This window comes from Oncorhynchus nerka, linkage group LG7 (genome assembly GCF_034236695.1).
Source record: "Oncorhynchus nerka isolate Pitt River linkage group LG7, Oner_Uvic_2.0, whole genome shotgun sequence".
NCBI classification, from domain to species: domain Eukaryota; kingdom Metazoa; phylum Chordata; class Actinopteri; order Salmoniformes; family Salmonidae; genus Oncorhynchus; species Oncorhynchus nerka.
This window is the reverse complement of record NC_088402.1, coordinates 78,971,293-78,990,511: the sequence shown is the minus strand read 5'-3', so window position 1 is coordinate 78,990,511 and position 19,219 is coordinate 78,971,293. Positions and strand designations below refer to the sequence as shown.

Below are 19,219 nucleotides of genomic sequence, written 5' to 3'. Positions count from 1 at the left end.
GGTGAATAAAGTCCAAGAGCACAAATAGCTAATTTAATTCAATGTTTTATTAGGTATAATAATAAGATCATGCAACCGTAAGTGTTTGACAATGGCTTGCCTGCAGGGTCATTTCAATACTCTTCTCCCTCCTCCTCTCCCTCACCCTCAATGGAGTCAACCCCTACCTCTTCATAATCCTTCTCCAGGGCTGCCATGTCCTCTCTGGCCTCAGAGAACTCTCCCTCCTCCATACCCTCACCCACATACCAGTGCACAAAGGCACGTTTGGCGTACATCAGGTCAAACTTGTGGTCAAGCCGAGCCCAGGCCTCTGCCACAGCAGTGGTGTTGCTCAGCATGCACACAGCCCTCTGGACTTTGGCCAGGTCTCCACCAGGGACCACAGTGGGAGGCTGATAGTTGATGCCAACCTTGAAACCAGTTGGGCACCAGTCGACAAACTGAATGGAACGCTTGGTCTTGATGGTGGCAATGGCAGCATTGACATCTTTGGGCACCACGTCACCACGGAATAGAAGGCAGCAAGCCATGTACTTGCCGTGGCGAGGGTCACATTTCACCATCTGATTGGCCGGCTCAAAGCAGGCATTGGTGATTTCAGAGACAGAGAGCTGCTCATGGTAAGCCTTCTCTGCAGAAATAACTGGGGCATAGGTGGCCAGAGGGAAATGGATACGGGGGTAGGGCACCAAGTTGGTCTGGAACTCTGTCAGATCAACATTGAGGGCACCATCAAATCGAAGGGAAGCAGTGATGGAGGAAACGATCTGGCTAATGAGCCTGTTGAGGTTGGTGTAAGTAGGACGCTCAATGTCGAGGTTCCTACGGCAGATGTCATAGATAGCCTCATTATCCACCATGAATGCACAGTCAGAGTGCTCTAGGGTGGTGTGGGTGGTCAGGATGGAGTTGTAGGGCTCCACCACAGCTGTGGACACCTGGGGAGCTGGGTAGATGGAGAACTCCAGCTTGGACTTCTTGCCGTAGTCAACAGACAGGCGCTCCATCAGCAGGGAGGTGAAACCAGAGCCGGAGCCACCTCCAAAGCTGTGGAAAACCAGGAAGCCTTGAAGGCCTGTGCACTGGTCAGCCTGAGGAGAAAGAGGAACACATCAATAAATGGGCAGAAAAAGATGTCCACATTATGATCAGATAGTTGATAAAATATTTCATTCATTCATTCATCAAACCAACCAGTTTGCGGATCCTGTCCAGCACCAGGTCGATGATCTCTTTGCCAATAGTGTAGTGTCCACGAGCATAGTTGTTGGCAGCGTCTTCTTTGCCAGTGATGAGCTGTTCAGGATGGAATAACTGGCGATAGGTCCCAGTGCGCACCTCATCTGAGGAGAGAAAATGAGCAGCTCATTAAGGAGCTCAATAGCAAAAAAGCAAAGGAAAACCTCTTTTACATACCCTTGTTTCAATTAAAAGAGAAACAGAAATCTTACCAATAACTGTAGGTTCCAGGTCCACAAACACAGCCCTGGGGACATGCTTTCCAGCCCCAGTCTCACTGAAGAAGGTGTTGAAGGAGTCATCTCCTCCGCCGATGGTTTTGTCGCTGGGCATCTGTCCGTCTGGCTGGATCCCATGCTCCAGGCAGTAGAGCTCCCAGCAGGCATTGCCAATCTGGACTCCAGCCTGACCCACATGGACAGAGATACACTCACGCTGGAAAATAAATGGAAAAACATGTAGTGTAACAGAATTACAATACATTTGACAAAAATGTACAATTGGCAAAAACACCACCTAGTGGAAGAATGGTTAGGCTACATGTAAACTAGAGAACAGTTACAATAGAGACACATCAACTGATGTGCAGAGGAATCTTGCCATTTACACCTATGACCATTACTAAGCTGACAATGAGGTCATATTACATCACTAAGGAATTAAAAGGAAGCTGGAGTGGAATAGGTTTATTTTCAGGGTTAAACTAGACATATTAACATTTACATATGTTACAGTCTACAACTGTAGACACATGTTACAGTAGAGACATATATTCCCCTTCTGTCCCCACCTAGTCTGCCCTCTCCCACCTAGCAACACAATGGATGCCTTTAAGAATAGAATCCCATTTTATTCCAATTTTATATCCATTACCTGGATAGATAATTAAATGCTGCTGTATTTGATGAATACTGTACAATTCAACTGTGTTCAATAGCTACCAAAAAAGTATGCATTCTAAATGTAGTGCTTTGTTCTTTCATTCCATCCTCAATTCAATTAGTCTACCACTTTATGTAATAGCCTTGTGATAAACCGAAATAGCATGCAATACCTATCCCAAACGCGTTGATTCAGTCCAACTCAATTCGTCATTTAAAAATGGGTTAGCAACACCAAGATGTTGCAAATTCGCCCCTATTTCGAATTCATTGACCGATACAATAAAAATCGACCTATTTTAGCCACTATACGGTCGTGTAGTGATTGTCTCATCATTTGAGAAATTCTCAACAGAAAACATCAAACACGTAATTATTTCAGGCTTATTATTGCTGAAAAACTACATGACTTACCATTTTTTCTGAGGAGGATCGAAAATAAGGGAAAATACAAAGAAATAGCCTACGCAGAGAGATCTCTATTTGTGTCTGAATTAATGGGTGTACTGTATGCTCTGCCCGTCAGCGCCGACGCAACAACTGCTGATGAAGAGGGGCGGCGCTCCCAGATTTATGCACAGCCAGTGCACACTATGTAATGTGCCTGTATGAGGCTGACATTTACGTTTTTAAAACGAAGCTTTTTGTTTGTTTGATATTTTTCTCATTGTGCTTTGCGATTGAACAAAAATAAATAAATGTTATGTCAGGAGAAAACATATTTTCTCCAACTGAGGGAATGAATGGGAAGGTAGTGGATTTACCGTAAAGGATGTCCTGTCACCCCGTTTAAAGGGACAGTTCACCCCAATTAAAAATGCATCTTATCACGGATACCATTGAAAGTGAGCAATCCAATGTTTAGATGTAGGGACAGCTTTATCATTATAATTGATGACAAATCAATGGGAGTGACCGTGGAAGCCATGTCAGAATGATCAACAAAAAAAAAACTGGCAATATCACCATACCTAAAACAAATACCCACATTTTTAAGTATGGTTATATATAGATTTGCATCCAAAGTCATTTTGTGGAACAGTACCGGATAAATCATGTAGAATGGCAGAATTAGGAGCCAATCCTTCTCACTATCCTCCTCCTATCTCTCTTTCCTCTTTGTCCTAGACTCTCTGCAATGATGATGTCATCCATCTGGGCTGATCACGTGATCACAGTGTCTTGCTGCTAAATGCACTGTGCTGGCCGTAGTGTATGTATGTTAAGGAAGTAATCCGTTTTTCTTTCAACCCATCTATCAAATTCAATACCCACGATGACCAAACATGTATTGACTTTTAGGGCTCAGGTCTCTGCAAGTGCATTTTGGTAATCCGAGCGTACATCATGATACTCATGATCCCCAGAAGGATTACACAACATCCGATGCTTGAAAATCCTGCATTTTGTCAGACTATCCTGAATACTGGAATTTGTCTGGCAGCTATTTAAATTAAAGTTTACATCAGTTTGTACTACAAAGTAATGTACTACAAAGTGAATTGTCGCCTCGATACAGTCTCTCCAAAATCCACTCAAAAGCATCTGTGACACAAACTACACTAGTTGTATATATCTGTGAATGTATTGTAATGTTTTAAAATTGTATAAACTGACTTAATTTTGCTGGACCCCAGGAAGAGTAGCTGCTGCTACTGCAGCAGCTAATGGGGATCCATAATAAATACAAATAGCTATTTAGAGCTTAAATTTGAAATTTTCTAAATATAGCCCACCCAGTGAGCAAAAATGGTTGAAATTACATATTTTAAATCAGTTTTGCTCACTGGAGGGCTTACCAAGCAACAAAGATGTAAAGTGTGGGGTAATACAGTAAGTGTAAGTGTGATTTAGGCAGAACAAGACGTGTGGCCCCATGAAAAATGTTCCAGTAGAAGGTCCTCATTCCCCAACAGCTGAGGGACAAGGAGGAGCCTGACATTAAACAGTTGCAAGCGAGAAGAGGGTGGAGTGTTTGAGATGGGAGTGGTCCTCCATGGAATGTGCACACTTTTCCTTTAAAGGTCCATTGTAGAAATTGGTAGTATCTCAATATAAAATAATTTCTGGGTAACACTTAAGTACCTTACTGTTATTTTTTTCGATTTAAATGATCAAAAATAAACAAAAATAGCTTATTTATTTATCAAGCAAGAATTTTGCTCGGACTACCTGGGAGGGGTCTGAGCAGGGCCTCCCTGCAGGAAAAACTGAAAACTAGCTGTTATTGGCAGAGACGTTTGTAACTCTCTTTCTTATTGGTCTATTAACTTATTTATCGCCTGGTGACGTCATCAGGCAGGCCAAAACTCCATTCCACCTAAACAGGCTGACATTTCAGGCGGTCTTATCAAACAACTCTTACACTAAAAGTGGGGGCTGGCCCTTGTGGCTCAGTTGGTATGGCGTTTGCAATGTCAGGGTTGTGGGTTCGTTTCCCACAGGGGACCCACAGGGGACCAGTGCAGGGGGAAAAGTATGAAAATGTATACACTTTAAGTCCAGAGCTTCTGGTAAATGACTGATATGTAAAAAATGTCCGGAAGTTGGAGAAGTTAGCATTATGCTTAATTCTAAGTAAAAAATAGGTATATTTGTCTCTGCATATCTAAACATACCTCTTGAGCGGTCTATATCGTCCTGACTGGTGTTTCTTTTTTTACAAATAAATACTGTATGCTCTTCTGCATCTATGCTAAAATCTGGGTAACAGATTGAAGGATTGTGAGTCTTATTCAGTACATTTAGTTATTACTTGATTTTCTAAAGTCTACCAACCTTGCCAGCAAGGCTTGCCAGCTAAGATAGTTAGACTCACTAGGCACAGATGTCAATTCCATGTTGGCTCAATGTAATTATTATTGAAATTATGTGGAAATAATATTGATTCAATCAGTGTGTGCCCAGCAGGTAGCTACTATAACTTGATAGCCTGAAATGGCTTCTTGGTAGCTAGTTTTTAAGAGGTTGGGAGATTGGGAACCTATCTGGGCTAGCTAAAGCCAACTTCAAATCAAATCAAGCTTTATTTATACAGCACATTTCAGACATTGAATGCAACACAATGTACTACAGTAAAAAAACAAGTAGAAGTAATAGAAGAATCGTTAAATCAATTCTAAAACTCACAGGCAGCCACTGCAGAGACCTTAACACCTCTGTAATGTGTGCTCTCTGTCTGGTCTTGGTCAGTACCCATGCATTCTGTATGTTTTGCAGTTGACCAATGGCTTTCTTGGGTATCCCAGACAGGAGAGCATTACAGTAGACAAGCCTGCTTGTAATAAAAACATGTATCAGAGAGACTCGTCCATTACCACCTGAGAAACACTTTGGCAATGCTCCTCAGGTGGTAAAAAGCTATTATGGTAAAATGACTAATGTGTGATTTGAAATTGAGTTCAGAATCTGAAATAACACCTAGGTGTTTACCTGGTATTTTATCTTTATTGTCTGTGAATTCAAATGTGCAGCTAAATTCTCTCTCTGTGCTTTGGCTCCAACAATAAGTACCTCGGTCTTGTCTTGATTTAGCTGGAGGACGTTGTGAGCCATTCAAGTATTTAAATCACTAATAAAGTCTAATAATTTATCCGTGGAACTATAATACTCTGGTGACAAAGAAATACAAAATTGTGTATTGTCTGTACAGCAGTGAAAATCAATGCTGTGCTTTCTGATAACGTTGCCAAGGAGTAACATACAATGGGGAGAAAAAGTATTTGATACACTGCCGATTTTGCAGGTTTTCCAACTTACAAAGCATGTAGAGGTCTGTAATTTTTTATCATAGGTACACTTCAACTGTGACAGATGGAGTCTAAAACAAAAATCGAGAAAATCACATTGTATGATTTTTAAGTAATTCATTTGCAGTTGGCACTTAAAAAAAAACATTTACATTTACATTTAAGTCATTTAGCAGACGCTCTTATCCAGAGCGACTTACAAATTGGTGCGTTCACCTTAAGACATCCAGTGGAACAGCCCCTTTACAATAGTGCATCTAAATCTAGTAAGGGGGGGGGGGGGGGGTGAGAAGGATTACTTTATCCTATCCTAGGTATTCCTGAAAGAGGTGGGGTTTCAGGTGTCTCCGGAAGGTGGTGATTGACTCCGCTGTCCTGGCGTCGTGAGGGAGTTGGTTTAGCTGTTTGAAAACCAAATTCTCCAGAATTTTGCTTAAGAATGGATGGTTGGAGATTGGCTCCGAAAATTGCTAAGAGCTGAAGAATCTAGAATACTTTTCTTCATCAGAAAATTGCCAGGTGGCTAGTAGTATTACAGTATTATAATTATTATTAAACAGTACAAATCTGAGTGGGCACGTGCCCCTGTGCGCTATGAGCATGACGCCTCTGGGCCTACTGATAATCTCTATGAACAAGTTTAAGCTTCTCTATTGAATGAAAGAGAATGATACTACAAGCCACTTTTGAAAAATAAGCATATTGTTGACTGTGAATTTTTTTATTTGCTTACTGATTGTTGTCATTCCACTGCAGAGATACTTCGGGATTTTGCCAATGAAGCCCTTTATCTACTTATCCAGAGTCAGATGAACTCGTGGATGAATGTTGTATGAATGTTGTCTCTATGCCCAGTGTGAAGGAAGTAAAGAGGCAGTTTCGCAAGCCAGTGCTAACTAGCGTTAGTTAGCGCAATGACTGGAAGTCCATGGGTATCTGCCAGCATGCTTGTTTTTCACTACATTTTGTTCTATTCCAGCACATACTACATAGAGAAAACCGTATTGTCCCTGTTTCATTGAACGCAGGATGAGCGAAAATAAAACATGGAATGGGGTAGGGACTGTCTGGGAGGAAAGCCTCAGTCACACCCCCCACTGTTGCAGCTCTGTCCTCCTCCCCATTAGTGCTGTTATTCAAGCTTGGTCATGTGACTAAGAGATAAAGACGCTTTATGTGGATAGTAGGCCTGTATCCAAGCAACGTATTCATTACCTAGCAACGGATGGAGCCAGGGAGGTTGAGTGTCTGTTTCTCCCTGTCTTAGATCTAGAATTGAGTCATTTGACCTCTATCGCAGACAGTAGTTCTATGACAAGCAAGAACTCACGTTAAATTGGTCCAGTCTGGAACATATTGTAATGAAACAGGCAGGGAGCAGGTCTCGAACCCTCCACCTTCTAGCCCGAGGTCCGGCGCGCTATCGACTGTGCCGCAAAAGCTTATTCGTGCGGCAGGATCGTTTTCCGCGGTTATAAACCCAGGGTCGTTACACTACTCCCTCCTTTCAAAGGGCGCGTCCTCGCGCTAGCTTGCGACTCTACGTCTTACAGGAACGCGCTCACCCGCCAAGCACACGCACTGTACATCGACTCCCTTGCAGTCATATTGTAAGCCCTATCGAGGAGCCGAACAAAAATAAATATGGTAAGATTGTTTTTATTGTATTTACATTTAATTACTGAATCATTTTAAATTGTATATTTGAAAAATGTGACATTTATATCAAACTCTTTAATAAGAACCTGATTTAGAACCGTTTATGCATAAACAGCTATTATTGTTATTATATATATATATTTTGTTAAGTGTTTCATTTGATTCTATAGGAAATTTTTATTATAGCATTAGTATTAAATATATATCCAAGGCAGACTTCTGTTCTGCTCAAATTATGTCTGTGCCTAATATAACATGAAATACCAGATTCGAGCGCATGTTAGTATAATGGCGTAATGTCCCAGACAAAACCGGGGTTAGGAAGGTTGTGATGTGAACGGAATTCCGTAGAATGTGCCAACCACTAGGGGTGCCAACAATAAAATGAAATAGGCTAGAACAATTTAATGTATCTCTACGGTGCCAACCGGTTCCGTTTTGTCCCGGTGTTTATGTAAATAAAATTGCACGGTCTTCGATATGTTCACCGCTTCCTTTCTCATCCCCGACTGCAGTGGGATAATTTAGCTTAATAGATCGAAATGGAGGATGCACAGTGTTCTTATCGAATGCCTTACGCCCAAAGAAACATTATCCTCGTTTGCTGAAATGCACTGTCAGCATGCATCATAGTCATCAAAAATGTATGTTGCCGGTGATGGAGGACCAGAATACCCCTCAGGAGAGAAATTATTCTGGATAATGTAGCATATTATTATAGAGCTATTATTATTATCTGAGAGATTCTGATACTGTGAAGGCTGTTAGAACGTAACTACCATATAAAGTCTACACTGATACATGAATGCCTAGCACAGAGCAATTCCTAAGGCGTTGCCTTTCTTTCAAAACAAACCTACATGAAAACATACTTAACTCTCTTACAACTTCTTTTGAGAACATTACACCTCTCTGTGATTTATTTTCAAGATGTTCTGAATGTATAGAAAAGTTGTCCAGACTAAACAGGCCTATGTTTTCTCCACAGCTTGAGTGTATCTCAGTTCATGTGGGTCAGGCTAGAGTCCAGATTGGCAATGCCTGCTGGGAGCTCTACTGCCTGGAGCATGGGATCCAGCCAGACGGACAGATGCCCAGCGACAAAACCATCGGCGGAGGAGATGACTCCTTCAACACCTTCTTCAGTGAGACTGGGGCTGGAAAGCATGTCCCCTGGGCTGTGTTTGTGGACCTGGAGCCCACAGTCATCGGTAAGATTTCTGTTTCTTATTGAATAGGAATTGAGTCAAAGCGGTGTGGTAGAAAGTATTTATTGCTTTCTTGCCATTTATCCCCTTATTATCTGCTGCTCTCCTCAGATGAAAAAGGTTCCATGTAGAACCCTCGTCCCTGTAGAATAACTCTTTTAGAACACCCCTTTCTCTGAGTGTTCTGCTTCTCACGAGCTGCTGTTCTTCTCTCCTCAGATGAGGTGCGCACTGGAACCTACCGCTAGTTATTCCATCCTGAACAGCTCATCACTGGCAAAGAGGATGCTGCCAACAACTACGCTTGTGGACACTACACTATTGGCAAAGAGATCATCGACCTGGTGCTGGACAGGATCCGCAAACTGGTGAGTTTAATGAACAAGTGAATTACAGCATTTTTTTAAATTAACAAAATTAATAAATTATGTATTGTGTTATCCTTTTTTTTAATGGGTTTCTCTTTCTTCTCAGGCTGACCAGTGCACTGGCCTCCAGGGCTTCCTGGTATTCCACAGCTTTGGAGGTGGCTCCGGCTCTGGTTTCACTTCCCTGCTGATGGAGCGCCTGTCTGTTGACTACGGCAAGAAGTCCAAGCTTGAGTTCTCCATCTACCCAGCTCCCCAGGTGTCCACAGCTGTGGTGGAGCCCTACAACTCCATCCTGACCACCCACACCACCCTAGAGCACTCTGACTGTGCCTTCATGGTGGATAATGAGGCTATCTATGACATCTGCCGTAGGAACCTCGACATTGAGCATCCTACTTACACCAACCTCAACAGGCTCATTAGCCAGATCGTTTCCTCCATCACGGCTTCCCTTCGATTTGATGGTGCCCTCAATGTTGATCTGACAGAGTTCCAGACCAACTTGGTGCCCTACCCCCGTATCCATTTCCCTCTGGCCACCTATGCCCCAGTTATTTCTGCAGAGAAGGCTTACCATGAGCAGTTAACTGTCTCTGAGATCACCAATGCCTGCTTTGAGCCGGCTAATCAGATGGTGAAATGTGACCCTCGCCACAGCAAGTACATGGCTTGTTGCCTTCTGTACCGTGGCGATGTGGTGCCCAAAGATGTCAATGTGGCTATTGCAACAATCAAAACCAAACTTTCCATTCAGTTTGTGGACTGGTGCCCAACTGGTTTCAAGGTTGGCATCAACTACCAGCCTCCCACTGTGGTCCCTGGTGGAGACCTGGCCAAAGTCCAGAGGGCTGTGTGCATGCTGAGCAACACCACTGCTGTGGCAGAGGCCTGGGCTCGGCTTGACCACAAGTTTGACCTGATGTACGCCAAACGTGCCTTTGTGCACTGGTATGTGGGTGAGGGTATGGAGGAGGGAGAGTTCTCTGAGGCCAGAGAGGACATGGCAGCCCTGGAGAAGGATTATGAAGAGGAAGGGGTTGACTCTGGAGAGGGTGATGGACAGGAGGATGGAGAGGAATACTGAGTGTTCATGCAAGGATGCCTCTGGCTCCCATATCTTATAAAAGCACAATAAAAAAAAAGCAATGCATTTATTTTTACGGTTTCATATTTTATTGTTGCTTGTTTAGGTTTAAAACACATAGTGACAGTCACAGGGGAAAAAACGAGTCTCATTGAAGATTCACCAATAAAATGTGTTGAAATTGTTTCCCATGTATATGTTTTGTTGCATACTATTTCATGAATTATTTATCTATGTTTTCAAAACCAACATATTTACCGGAAGTAGAGGAATCTGCATTCAATAGACCTTGGAGGCAGATCGCCTAGCGGTTAAATGAGCGTTGGGCCACTAAGTGAAAGATTGCTGGTTTGAATCCTAGAGCTGACTAGGTGAAAAATGTATCATTGTGCCCTTGAGTAAGGCACTTAATCCTAGTTGTTCCTTTAATTAAGCTGCTCTGGATAAGGGCAACTAAAAAATATACTGCAGTTACAATGTAGTAAAATCTTAATAATTTGGTGACATATGAATTCTGAAATTGTAGTACTGCAGTTGAACTGCAAAATCACTGGATACAGCATACTACAGTGAATGGGAATATTTTGGACATATAACTGCAGTTATACAGTGTTACTTCAACTTGCACAAGTAGGCTCTGAAGATGCTTACACTTATATCAGAGAAAAACCCTCATGCAGAGTTTCAACATGCCTATGAGATACTGTGTAGTATTCTACTCTGATAGCCAATTGGGACCAGGCATATCATAAGATCTTCCAATCAGTTTCAACAAAGCCTGTCTGTCCACTGTATCGTGGAACTATAAATGGCCCCACCCACCGAATTTGGTATCACACTGACTTCTTACAACAGACTCCTAAAGGTCTGCCTGTAAGTGTTGAACTAAAAGAAGATTCATTTTCTCCGCACCAAATCTTGAATCTTCTCAGCTTAAACATGGTGAGTATAAAACAAATACTATTATTGTTGCTTTCATTCATTTTGTCTCAGTGTTCGGATGAAGGCTGTTTCTATTTTATTTCTTCAACACACTTCGTCAATTCGACTAAAATGATTTTTAAAGTCATACTCTTACACAGATTTAGTTTTGTAGCCTAACCCAAACCAAAATGATAAACAGTCACAATTATGTTGATAATTCCAGTCAACTACTCTAACAAAACTTGATGTCAAAATGGATGTCTCTGCTTAGAGGCATATTTATCAGTGACATCTCTCTCTGCTTTGATGTCTGGATTGTCTGCATTAGAAGTAACCCAGGGAAGAGGACTTATTGTAGAGGTAAAGGTAAACTCGGTCATTGACACTCATAATATATTCAAATAATTGCCTCGTTTATGAACTAGGCTATACGTAATGATTAGGCAAGTCTATCCTGTAAAATGAATTTAGAACTCAAATATTTCATGAGATATTTCTGAATTTCTGATGATATTAAAGTTCAAACTGCTTTGCTGATATGCTATTACATTTTTTAATGCAATATTAAATACCTTGATTTAACATTGCATACTAAAATAGATTTGGTTAGCATTAAAGGTCTACTAAATACATTTGAAGTAAAATGCATTGTGTTGGTCAGATGGGAATGATTTGTCAAATGAACCACCCACAGTAAACTATGTCGGACATTTGGCTTCAAAAACACTGTCTGTTTGTCTGTTCAACAGCTGATCACTTGTTTCTTCAGTCAGGTGATGCGTCCCCATGTGTTCTGGTTTAAGCCGGTAGCCTATCTTCTTCTACAATGAAAGCATTTTCTGTCATGCCCTGTGCCCACACCTCTCCTCCCTCTCCTCCCCTACAGAGTTGCTAAGAATAATGTAGAACAAACAATCCTATTGGCATTTTTGAACAAATTAAATATTGTCGTTGCTATTCCAGTTTTAGATGAATGTTTTGGTACAATTGTCTATTGTGCCCAAAGATGTACTCAGATATAACAGTTTGCCCACTGGGCACACACTGGTTGAATCAACGTTGTTTCCACATAATTTCAATGTAATTACGTTGAACCAACTTGGGATAGGTGTTGAATTGACATCTGTGCCCAGTAGTTCTTTCAGAAGATTGTACAGTAGAACTTTTGACTATAACTGAACTTATGTGTATAGTTCATATTTGATCGATTTTCAAATGAAAAGTAGTTATTGGTTTGAGAAAGTCGTAAACAACTCTCTTTCCACAGCGAGAGTGCATCTCCGTCCACGTGGGTCAGGCTGGAGTCCAGATTGGCAATGCCTGCTGGGAGCTCTACTGCCTGGAGCATGGGATCCAGCCAGACGGACAGATGCCCAGTGACAAAACCATTGGAGGAGGAGACGACTCCTTCAACACCTTCTTCAGTGAGACTGGGGCTGGAAAGCATGTCCCCAGGGCTGTGTTTGTGGACCTGGAGCCCACAGTTATTGGTAAGCTTTATGTTTCCTACATTGAGTCAAAGGTGGTTGTTAGATATGATTTTTTGCTTTTGTGGTATTGAGCTCCTCCATGAGCTGCTCATTTTCTCTCCTCAGATGAGGTGCGAACTGGGACCTATCGCCAGTTATTCCATCCTGAACAGCTCATCACTGGCAAAGAGGATGCTGCCAACAACTACGCTCGTGGACACTACACTATTGGCAAAGAGATCATCGACCTGGTGCTGGACAGGATCCGCAAACTGGTTGGTTTGATGAATGAAAATATCAGTAAAATATGTTATCAACTACATGCCCTTCCATTGATGTGTTTCTCTCTCTCCTCAGGCTGACCAGTGCACAGGCCTTCAAGGCTTCCTGGTTTTCCACAGCTTTGGAGGTGGGACCGGCTCTGGTTTCACCTCCCTGCTGATGGAGCGCCTGTCTGTTGACTACGGCAAGAAGTCTAAGCTGGAGTTCTCCATCTACCCAGCTCCCCAGGTGTCCACAGCTGTGGTGGAGCCCTACAACTCCATCCTGACCACCCACACCACCCTAGAGCACTCTGACTGTGCCTTCATGGTGGATAATGAGGCTATCTATGACATCTGCCGTAGGAACCTCGACATTGAGCGTCCTACTTACACCAACCTCAACAGGCTCATTAGCCAGATCGTTTCCTCCATCACTGCTTCCCTTCGATTTGATGGTGCCCTTAATGTTGATCTGACAGAGTTCCAGACCAACTTGGTGCCCTACCCCCGTATCCATTTCCCTCTGGCCACCTATGCCCCAGTTATTTCTGCAGAGAAGGCTTACCATGAGCAGTTAACTGTCTCTGAGATCACCAATGCCTGCTTTGAACCAGCCAACCAGATGGTGAAATGTGACCCTCGTCACGGCAAGTACATGTCATGCTGCCTTCTATACCGTGGTGACGTGGTGCCCAAAGATGTCAATGCTGCCATTGCCACCATCAAGACTAAACGTTCCATTCAGTTTGTTGACTGGTGTCCAACTGGTTTCAAGATTGGCATCAACTATCAGCCTCCCACTGTGGTCCCTGGAGGAGACCTGGCCAAAGTCCAGAGGGCTGTGTGCATGCTGAGCAACACCACTGCTGTGGCAGAGGCCTGGGCTCGGCTTGACCACAAGTTTGACCTGATGTACGCCAAACGTGCCTTTGTGCACTGGTATGTGGGTGAGGGTATGGAGGAGGGAGAGTTTGCTGAGGCCAGAGAGGACATGGCAGCCCTGGAGAAGGATTATGAAGAGGTGGGACGTGACAGCGGTGAAGGAGATGAGGACGGGGAAGAGTATTAGAAATGGCTGTCTTTCAAACTCTTTATCACCCTCTTCTTTCATTTCTCTTTTCCATATATCCACCTTTATCCGTTCATTCTCCCTTTTCATAGATCCACATTTTCTATTATTTCCATCCACTACACTCCTAACCTCAGTCAAAAAGCACTTTAATTTTGACAAGAAATGTACATTGTATGGAAAACTACATGTTTACTTGTTGTAATTTTCAGGTTCCCCTTTAGAGGTGTTCATACCATTAGTTTATAATCCTCTCCCTTGTGTGTATTCTTATATAGGTGGCTTAGACAAATTCATTGGTTTCTAGGAACACTGTTAACAGTCACAAAATTTCAAATAATGTTTATCAGTGGAGGCTGCTGAGGGGAGGACAGCTCATAATAATGGATGGAATGGTGTCAACCACATGGAAACCACGTGCTTGACACCATTCCAGACATTATTATGAGCTTTCCTCCCTCAGCGCTGCTGTCCATTATGGATTCATAATAATCTAGAAATGAGTTGTTTTAACTACTAACTTAAAGAATTTAAAGTTTAAATCATTTCAGTATTGAACTTTGTCATGAGACCTTTTCTTTAAAAGAGTGGTGCTTGTGTTTGTTAGTTTGCTTTGCTACCTAACCACTTTCATGTCTAGAGGGCAGTGTTGTGCAATAAATACATGTCCATTTCCTTCTGTGAACATGAACGGGCAACAATTCCCAATACATACCTCAACAGATCAATACTTTCCTGAACGCTACAAAATACCATGAAGGTAGTATTAAAACAACACACTCAGAAAATCACAGCCATAAATGCATAGAGGGTAGACCTAGACTCTGCATTTTCTCACCCTCAGGATGCAAACAAATAATACATGCAGAATATTACATTCTATGTTATCTACATTCATTGTGAATTGGAGATGTGAACTGTGAAATGTACTCTCCAATTTACCAATGTGAAAGCCAGCTAGGCCTGAGAAGAGCCCAGTCCCAGTTCACAGCCCTGATCTAAAATAGGTCCTGGTATTCATACCCTGCCCTGTCATGGGGGAGATCTGTCAAGCTGTGGGACAGGACAGGTGGGGTTTAAAAATACTGTTCCCAATGTGTCTAGATTGGACCTAAACAGGACGACTGCAGATGCAAAACATGCTATAGGCTCGTTTACAATTATATTGTTGTTACCTGCCTAGCAACCTCTTCAAGAGGTTTGAACCTTGTGGCATAACAGTTAAGGTGTTGGCTTGACAGTTGCTTGGACCTGTGTCCAGGTCCCGGTCAAAGCTATCCCCCGATTTTGATAAAATAGACATATATGAGCAAGGGGCTTCACGTGGGTCTGATGTCATGAGACCAGAAGGATGAAAACAACAATATATACTGTAGATCATTAGTCATGTGCAAGTATGTGCCCCGTGAAGAAAATAACATATAGAGTGCAAACGGAAAGTATTCAGATCCCTTGTCTTTTTCCACATTTTGTTATGTTACAGCCTTATTCTAAAATGGATTAAGTCCTGAATGTATTGAAAATGAAGGTTTTCATAAAGGATCTCTCTGTACTTTGCTGCTTTCATCTTTCCCTCGATCCTGGCTAGTCTCCCAGTCCCTGCAGCTGAAAAACATCCCCACAGCATGATGCTGCAACCACCATGATTCACAGTAGGAATGGTCCCAGGTTTCCTCCAGACGTGATGCTTGGCATTCAGGCCAAATAGTTCAATCTTGGTTTCATCTGACTAGAGAATTTGTTTCTCATGGACTGAGAGTCCTTTAGCGGGCTGTCATGTGCCTTTTACTGAGGAGTTTCTTCCGTCTGGCCACTCTACCATAAAGACCTGATTGGTGGAATGCTACAGAGATGGTTGTCCTTCTGGAAGGTTATTCCATCTCTACAGAGTAACTCTGAAGCTCTGTCAGAGTGACCATCAGGTTCTTGGTCACCTCCCTGACCAAGGCCCTTCTCCCCCGATTGCTCAGTTTGGAAGAGGATGAGTCTTGGGGGCTCCGCATTTCTTCCATTTAAGAATGATGGATGCCACTGTGTTCTTGGGACCTTCAATGCTGCACAAATGTGTTGGTACCCTTCCCCAGATCTGTGCCTCGACACAATCCTGTGTCGGAGTTCTACAGACAATTCCGTCAACCTCATAGCTTGGTTTTTGCTCTGACATGCACAATCAACTGTGGGACCACATATAGACAGGCGTGTACATTTCCAAATCATGTCCAATCAATTGAATTTACCAAAGGTAGACTCCAATCAAGTTGTAGAAACATCTCAAGGATGATCAATGGAAACAGGATGCACCTGAGTTCAATTTCGAGTCTCATAGCAAAGGGTCTGAATACTTATGTAGATAAGGTAATCTCTATAGACAAACACTGACGGTAGAATGGCCTATACTGAAACGCTCAGTGACTTTCATTGTGGCACTGTCATATGATGTCACCTTTCCAAAAAGTCAGTTGGTCAAATTTCTGCCCTGCTAGAGCTACACTAGTCAACTGTAAGTACTGTTATTGTGAAGTGGAAACGTCTTGGAGCAACAATGGCTGGCGAAGTGGTAGGCCACACAAGCTCACCGAACGGGACCATAAAGCGCTGAAGAGTGTAAAAATTGTCTGTCCTCGGTTGCAACACTCGGTACTGAGTGCCTCTTCCAAACTGCCTCTGGAAGCAACATCAGCACAATAACTGTTCGTCAGGAGCTTCATGAAATGGGTTTCCATGGCCAAGCAGCCGCACACAAGCCTTAATCACCATCTGCAATGCCAAGCATTGACTGGTGTGGTGTAAAGCTCACCTCCATTGGACTCTGGAGCAGTTGAAACGCATTCTCTGGAGTGATGAATTACGCTTCACCATCTGGCAGTCCAGCGAGCGAATCTGGGTTTGGTGGAAGCCAGGAGAACGCTACCTTCCTCAATGCATAGTGCAAACTGTAAAGTTTGGTGGAGGAGGAATAATGGTATGGGGCTGTTTTTCATGGTTCAGTCTAGGCCCCTTAGTTCCAGTGAAGGAAAATCTTAACTCTACAGCATACAATGACACTCTAGATGATTCTGTGCTTCCAACGTTGGGGAAGGCCTTTTCCTGTCTCAGCATATCAATGCCCCAGTGCACAAAGTGAGTTCCATACAGAAATGTTTTGTCAAGATCGGTGGTGTGGAAGAACTTGACTGGCCTGCACAGAGGCCTGACCTCAAGCCCATTGAACACCTTCGGGATGAATTGTAACGCCAACTCCGAGCCAGGCCTAATCGCCCAACATCAGTGCCTGATCTCACTAATGCTTTTGTTGCTGAATGGAAGCAAGTCCCAATAGAAATGTTCCCACATCTAGTGGAATGCCTTCCCAGAAGAGTGGAGGCTGTCATAGCAGCAAAGGGGGGACCAACTCCATACAAATGACCATGATTTTGAAAATAGATGTTCGACGAGCAGGTCTCCACATGTTTTTGGTAATCTAGTGTACTGTATTTGTATGTTTAGTGTTAGAGAAAATGTGCAACTTTCTATAGGTCTCTCTTGATCAAAACATCTGCACTCATCACAGTGAACATCTCACAGAGTTCTAGCTTTGCTTCCTGAACTTGTTAATATTTCTTCACATATTAGTATTTGTCTATGACAAAGAGAAAGTGTTTTTTTCTTTAAAATACATGAATGATTTCAGATGAATGGCTGTAAATCGATCTCTGAATATGCTAGTGATGAAACCACTCTCCTGGTGCGCTATGATGTACGGATTGCAGGCATGTGCTTTGTCAGTTGTTTTGACATAATGTTCAGCCAGGATTTGATGGACAGTTCGGGAGAGCGCATTAAATGGAAGGAGGGGCATCCCAGATTCAAGTGGTTTCAGATTTCACATCCTTCGTCACACACACTCAGAACATATAATATGGTGTCCGTGGGAACCAGGGCTATCACTCAATGCAAGCCATTTCAATCTATGGTGTCCACAGATTGATTTATAAGTGAAAATGGCGGTCGAAACCGGTACCAGAACCACGCAGGTCCCCTAAACAGGGGACATTACATCTAAGAGCTTTTAAAAATAAATACATGTTGGCTGCTGGGTCAAACTAAAGTCACTTCTGATTGTGGGCCTCTTTAGTGTATTATTGTAATGAAAATATGTTACAGAAACATTTGATGTTTTACAAAATAATGTCATGGAGAGTAAGGAAACTGGTAGGGAGTCTTATGCAGTTATGACCATGATATAAGTTCATGGTCCATAGCGGGGAGTTGAAACAGTAAGGAAATAGATCTGAGTCCTCTTTTACATTACCAGGAAACTGGCAAGAGTACCTTATCTCAAATATATTTTTCAACTTATTTATCAATCATCTTTCGAGGCGAAGACAACCTTTTGGGACAATAGGGAAACTAAAGCTAGGAATAATGATTTAGACACAATCTCTAATGATTTAGACACAATCTCAGAGTGCTCTCAATTAAAATACGCTACATTTTCCTCTCTCCCCCAAACATGAGGTATAATCTCATTGACTCTACAACAACAACAAAAATATATATGTGGGATTGGATATTACTCAAAAATGCAACAACACAATACTTTCGTAGATTAAAATAGGTGTACTTCAAAAAGGTACAAAAACACACACACAAACAAACAGTGCCCAGATGCTTACAAAAATTGGGAGGAAAATCTGCTTAATTGATTTTGAAGCGCAAGCTGTTTGTTCTGAATGAAATGCATTTTAAATAGTGTGACCTACTCAAACATACAGACCAACAAAATCCCTAAACAACTGCTCACAATTACATTCTAACAAAGCAAACCCATTTGTTCAAATAATTACCCTCTCAAAATCTTTACAAAGTGTTCCCCAATTGTTTTGACAGAATTGACCCCCCACCCGCCCACGTCTGTCACTGTGACTCCATTGAGTCATGCTTTTATTGAAGTCAAAGCATAAAATAGGGTGCTTTACCTTACTTTTGATCAGACAAACAGAAGACAGTTTACATACAGTAGACATTACACCAGAAATTCAATACCACACACACTGGTTAAAGTCCTAAAATGTATCCTCTATTCTGTGTCATTTGAAAACCTCTTACTGAATTATACAACGCCTTCTATTAGTGCAGTACCACTCCCGTTACAGATATTGTTTTAAACACAAGTCCAGTGTGACTCACTCAAACATTTGCCTTGGAAAGCGAATATTTGATTTGAAAACATAACCGTACATGACATTGCACTGCTGTGGTGGGTTGTGTTGCCATTGTGGTTAAAAGAATCACTGATTCTCAGACATTGTCGAATCTAT

General features: G+C 42.3%; 2 protein-coding genes and 1 pseudogene across 3 annotated transcripts; 2 read left to right on the top strand and 1 right to left on the bottom strand.

Moving 5' to 3' along the window:
* Window positions 1-29: 29 nt before the first annotated feature.
* Window positions 30-7,367, bottom strand: LOC115132468 (tubulin alpha chain). Of its 2 annotated transcripts, none has more exons than XM_029665152.2 (4): window positions 7,203-7,367; window positions 1,455-1,677; window positions 1,198-1,346; window positions 30-1,094 (listed from the first exon to the last, which is right to left on the bottom strand). In XM_029665152.2, the coding sequence occupies exons 2-4, from the start codon at window positions 1,573-1,575 to the stop codon at window positions 114-116; spliced, it is 1,251 nt and encodes a 416-aa protein (XP_029521012.2). In that variant the 5' UTR covers window positions 1,576-1,677; window positions 7,203-7,367; the 3' UTR covers window positions 30-113. The 2 variants fall into 2 exon arrangements, with proteins under 2 accessions (XP_029521012.2, XP_029521011.2); XM_029665151.2 differs by lacking the exon at window positions 7,203-7,367 and adding an exon at window positions 2,538-2,674.
* Window positions 7,368-7,972: 605 nt separating this feature from the next.
* LOC115132469 (tubulin alpha chain-like) lies at window positions 7,973-10,558 on the top strand (annotated as a pseudogene).
* A 463-nt stretch (window positions 10,559-11,021) lies between these two features.
* LOC115117762 (tubulin alpha-1C chain) lies at window positions 11,022-16,359 on the top strand. Its single transcript, XM_029646258.2, has 4 exons — window positions 11,022-11,136; window positions 12,386-12,608; window positions 12,714-12,862; window positions 12,945-16,359. The coding sequence occupies exons 1-4, from the start codon at window positions 11,134-11,136 to the stop codon at window positions 13,917-13,919; spliced, it is 1,350 nt and encodes a 449-aa protein (XP_029502118.2). The 5' UTR covers window positions 11,022-11,133; the 3' UTR covers window positions 13,920-16,359.
* Window positions 16,360-19,219: the final 2,860 nt, after the last annotated feature.

What these genes read in the sequence shown, in the direction of transcription:
- LOC115117762 (XM_029646258.2), top strand. An exon ending in CCTGGAGCCCACAGTTATTG is followed by an intron (nt 12,609 to 12,713) that starts GTAAGCTTTATG and finishes TTCTCTCCTCAG; the next exon opens with ATGAGGTGCGAACTGGGACC. An exon ending in TGGACAGGATCCGCAAACTG is followed by an intron (nt 12,863 to 12,944) that starts GTTGGTTTGATG and finishes CTCTCTCCTCAG; the next exon opens with GCTGACCAGTGCACAGGCCT.
- LOC115132468 (XM_029665151.2), bottom strand. An exon ending in CCTGGAACCTACAGTTATTG is followed by an intron (nt 1,347 to 1,454) that starts GTAAGATTTCTG and finishes TTCTCTCCTCAG; the next exon opens with ATGAGGTGCGCACTGGGACC. An exon ending in TGGACAGGATCCGCAAACTG is followed by an intron (nt 1,095 to 1,197) that starts GTTGGTTTGATG and finishes CTTTCTCCTCAG; the next exon opens with GCTGACCAGTGCACAGGCCT.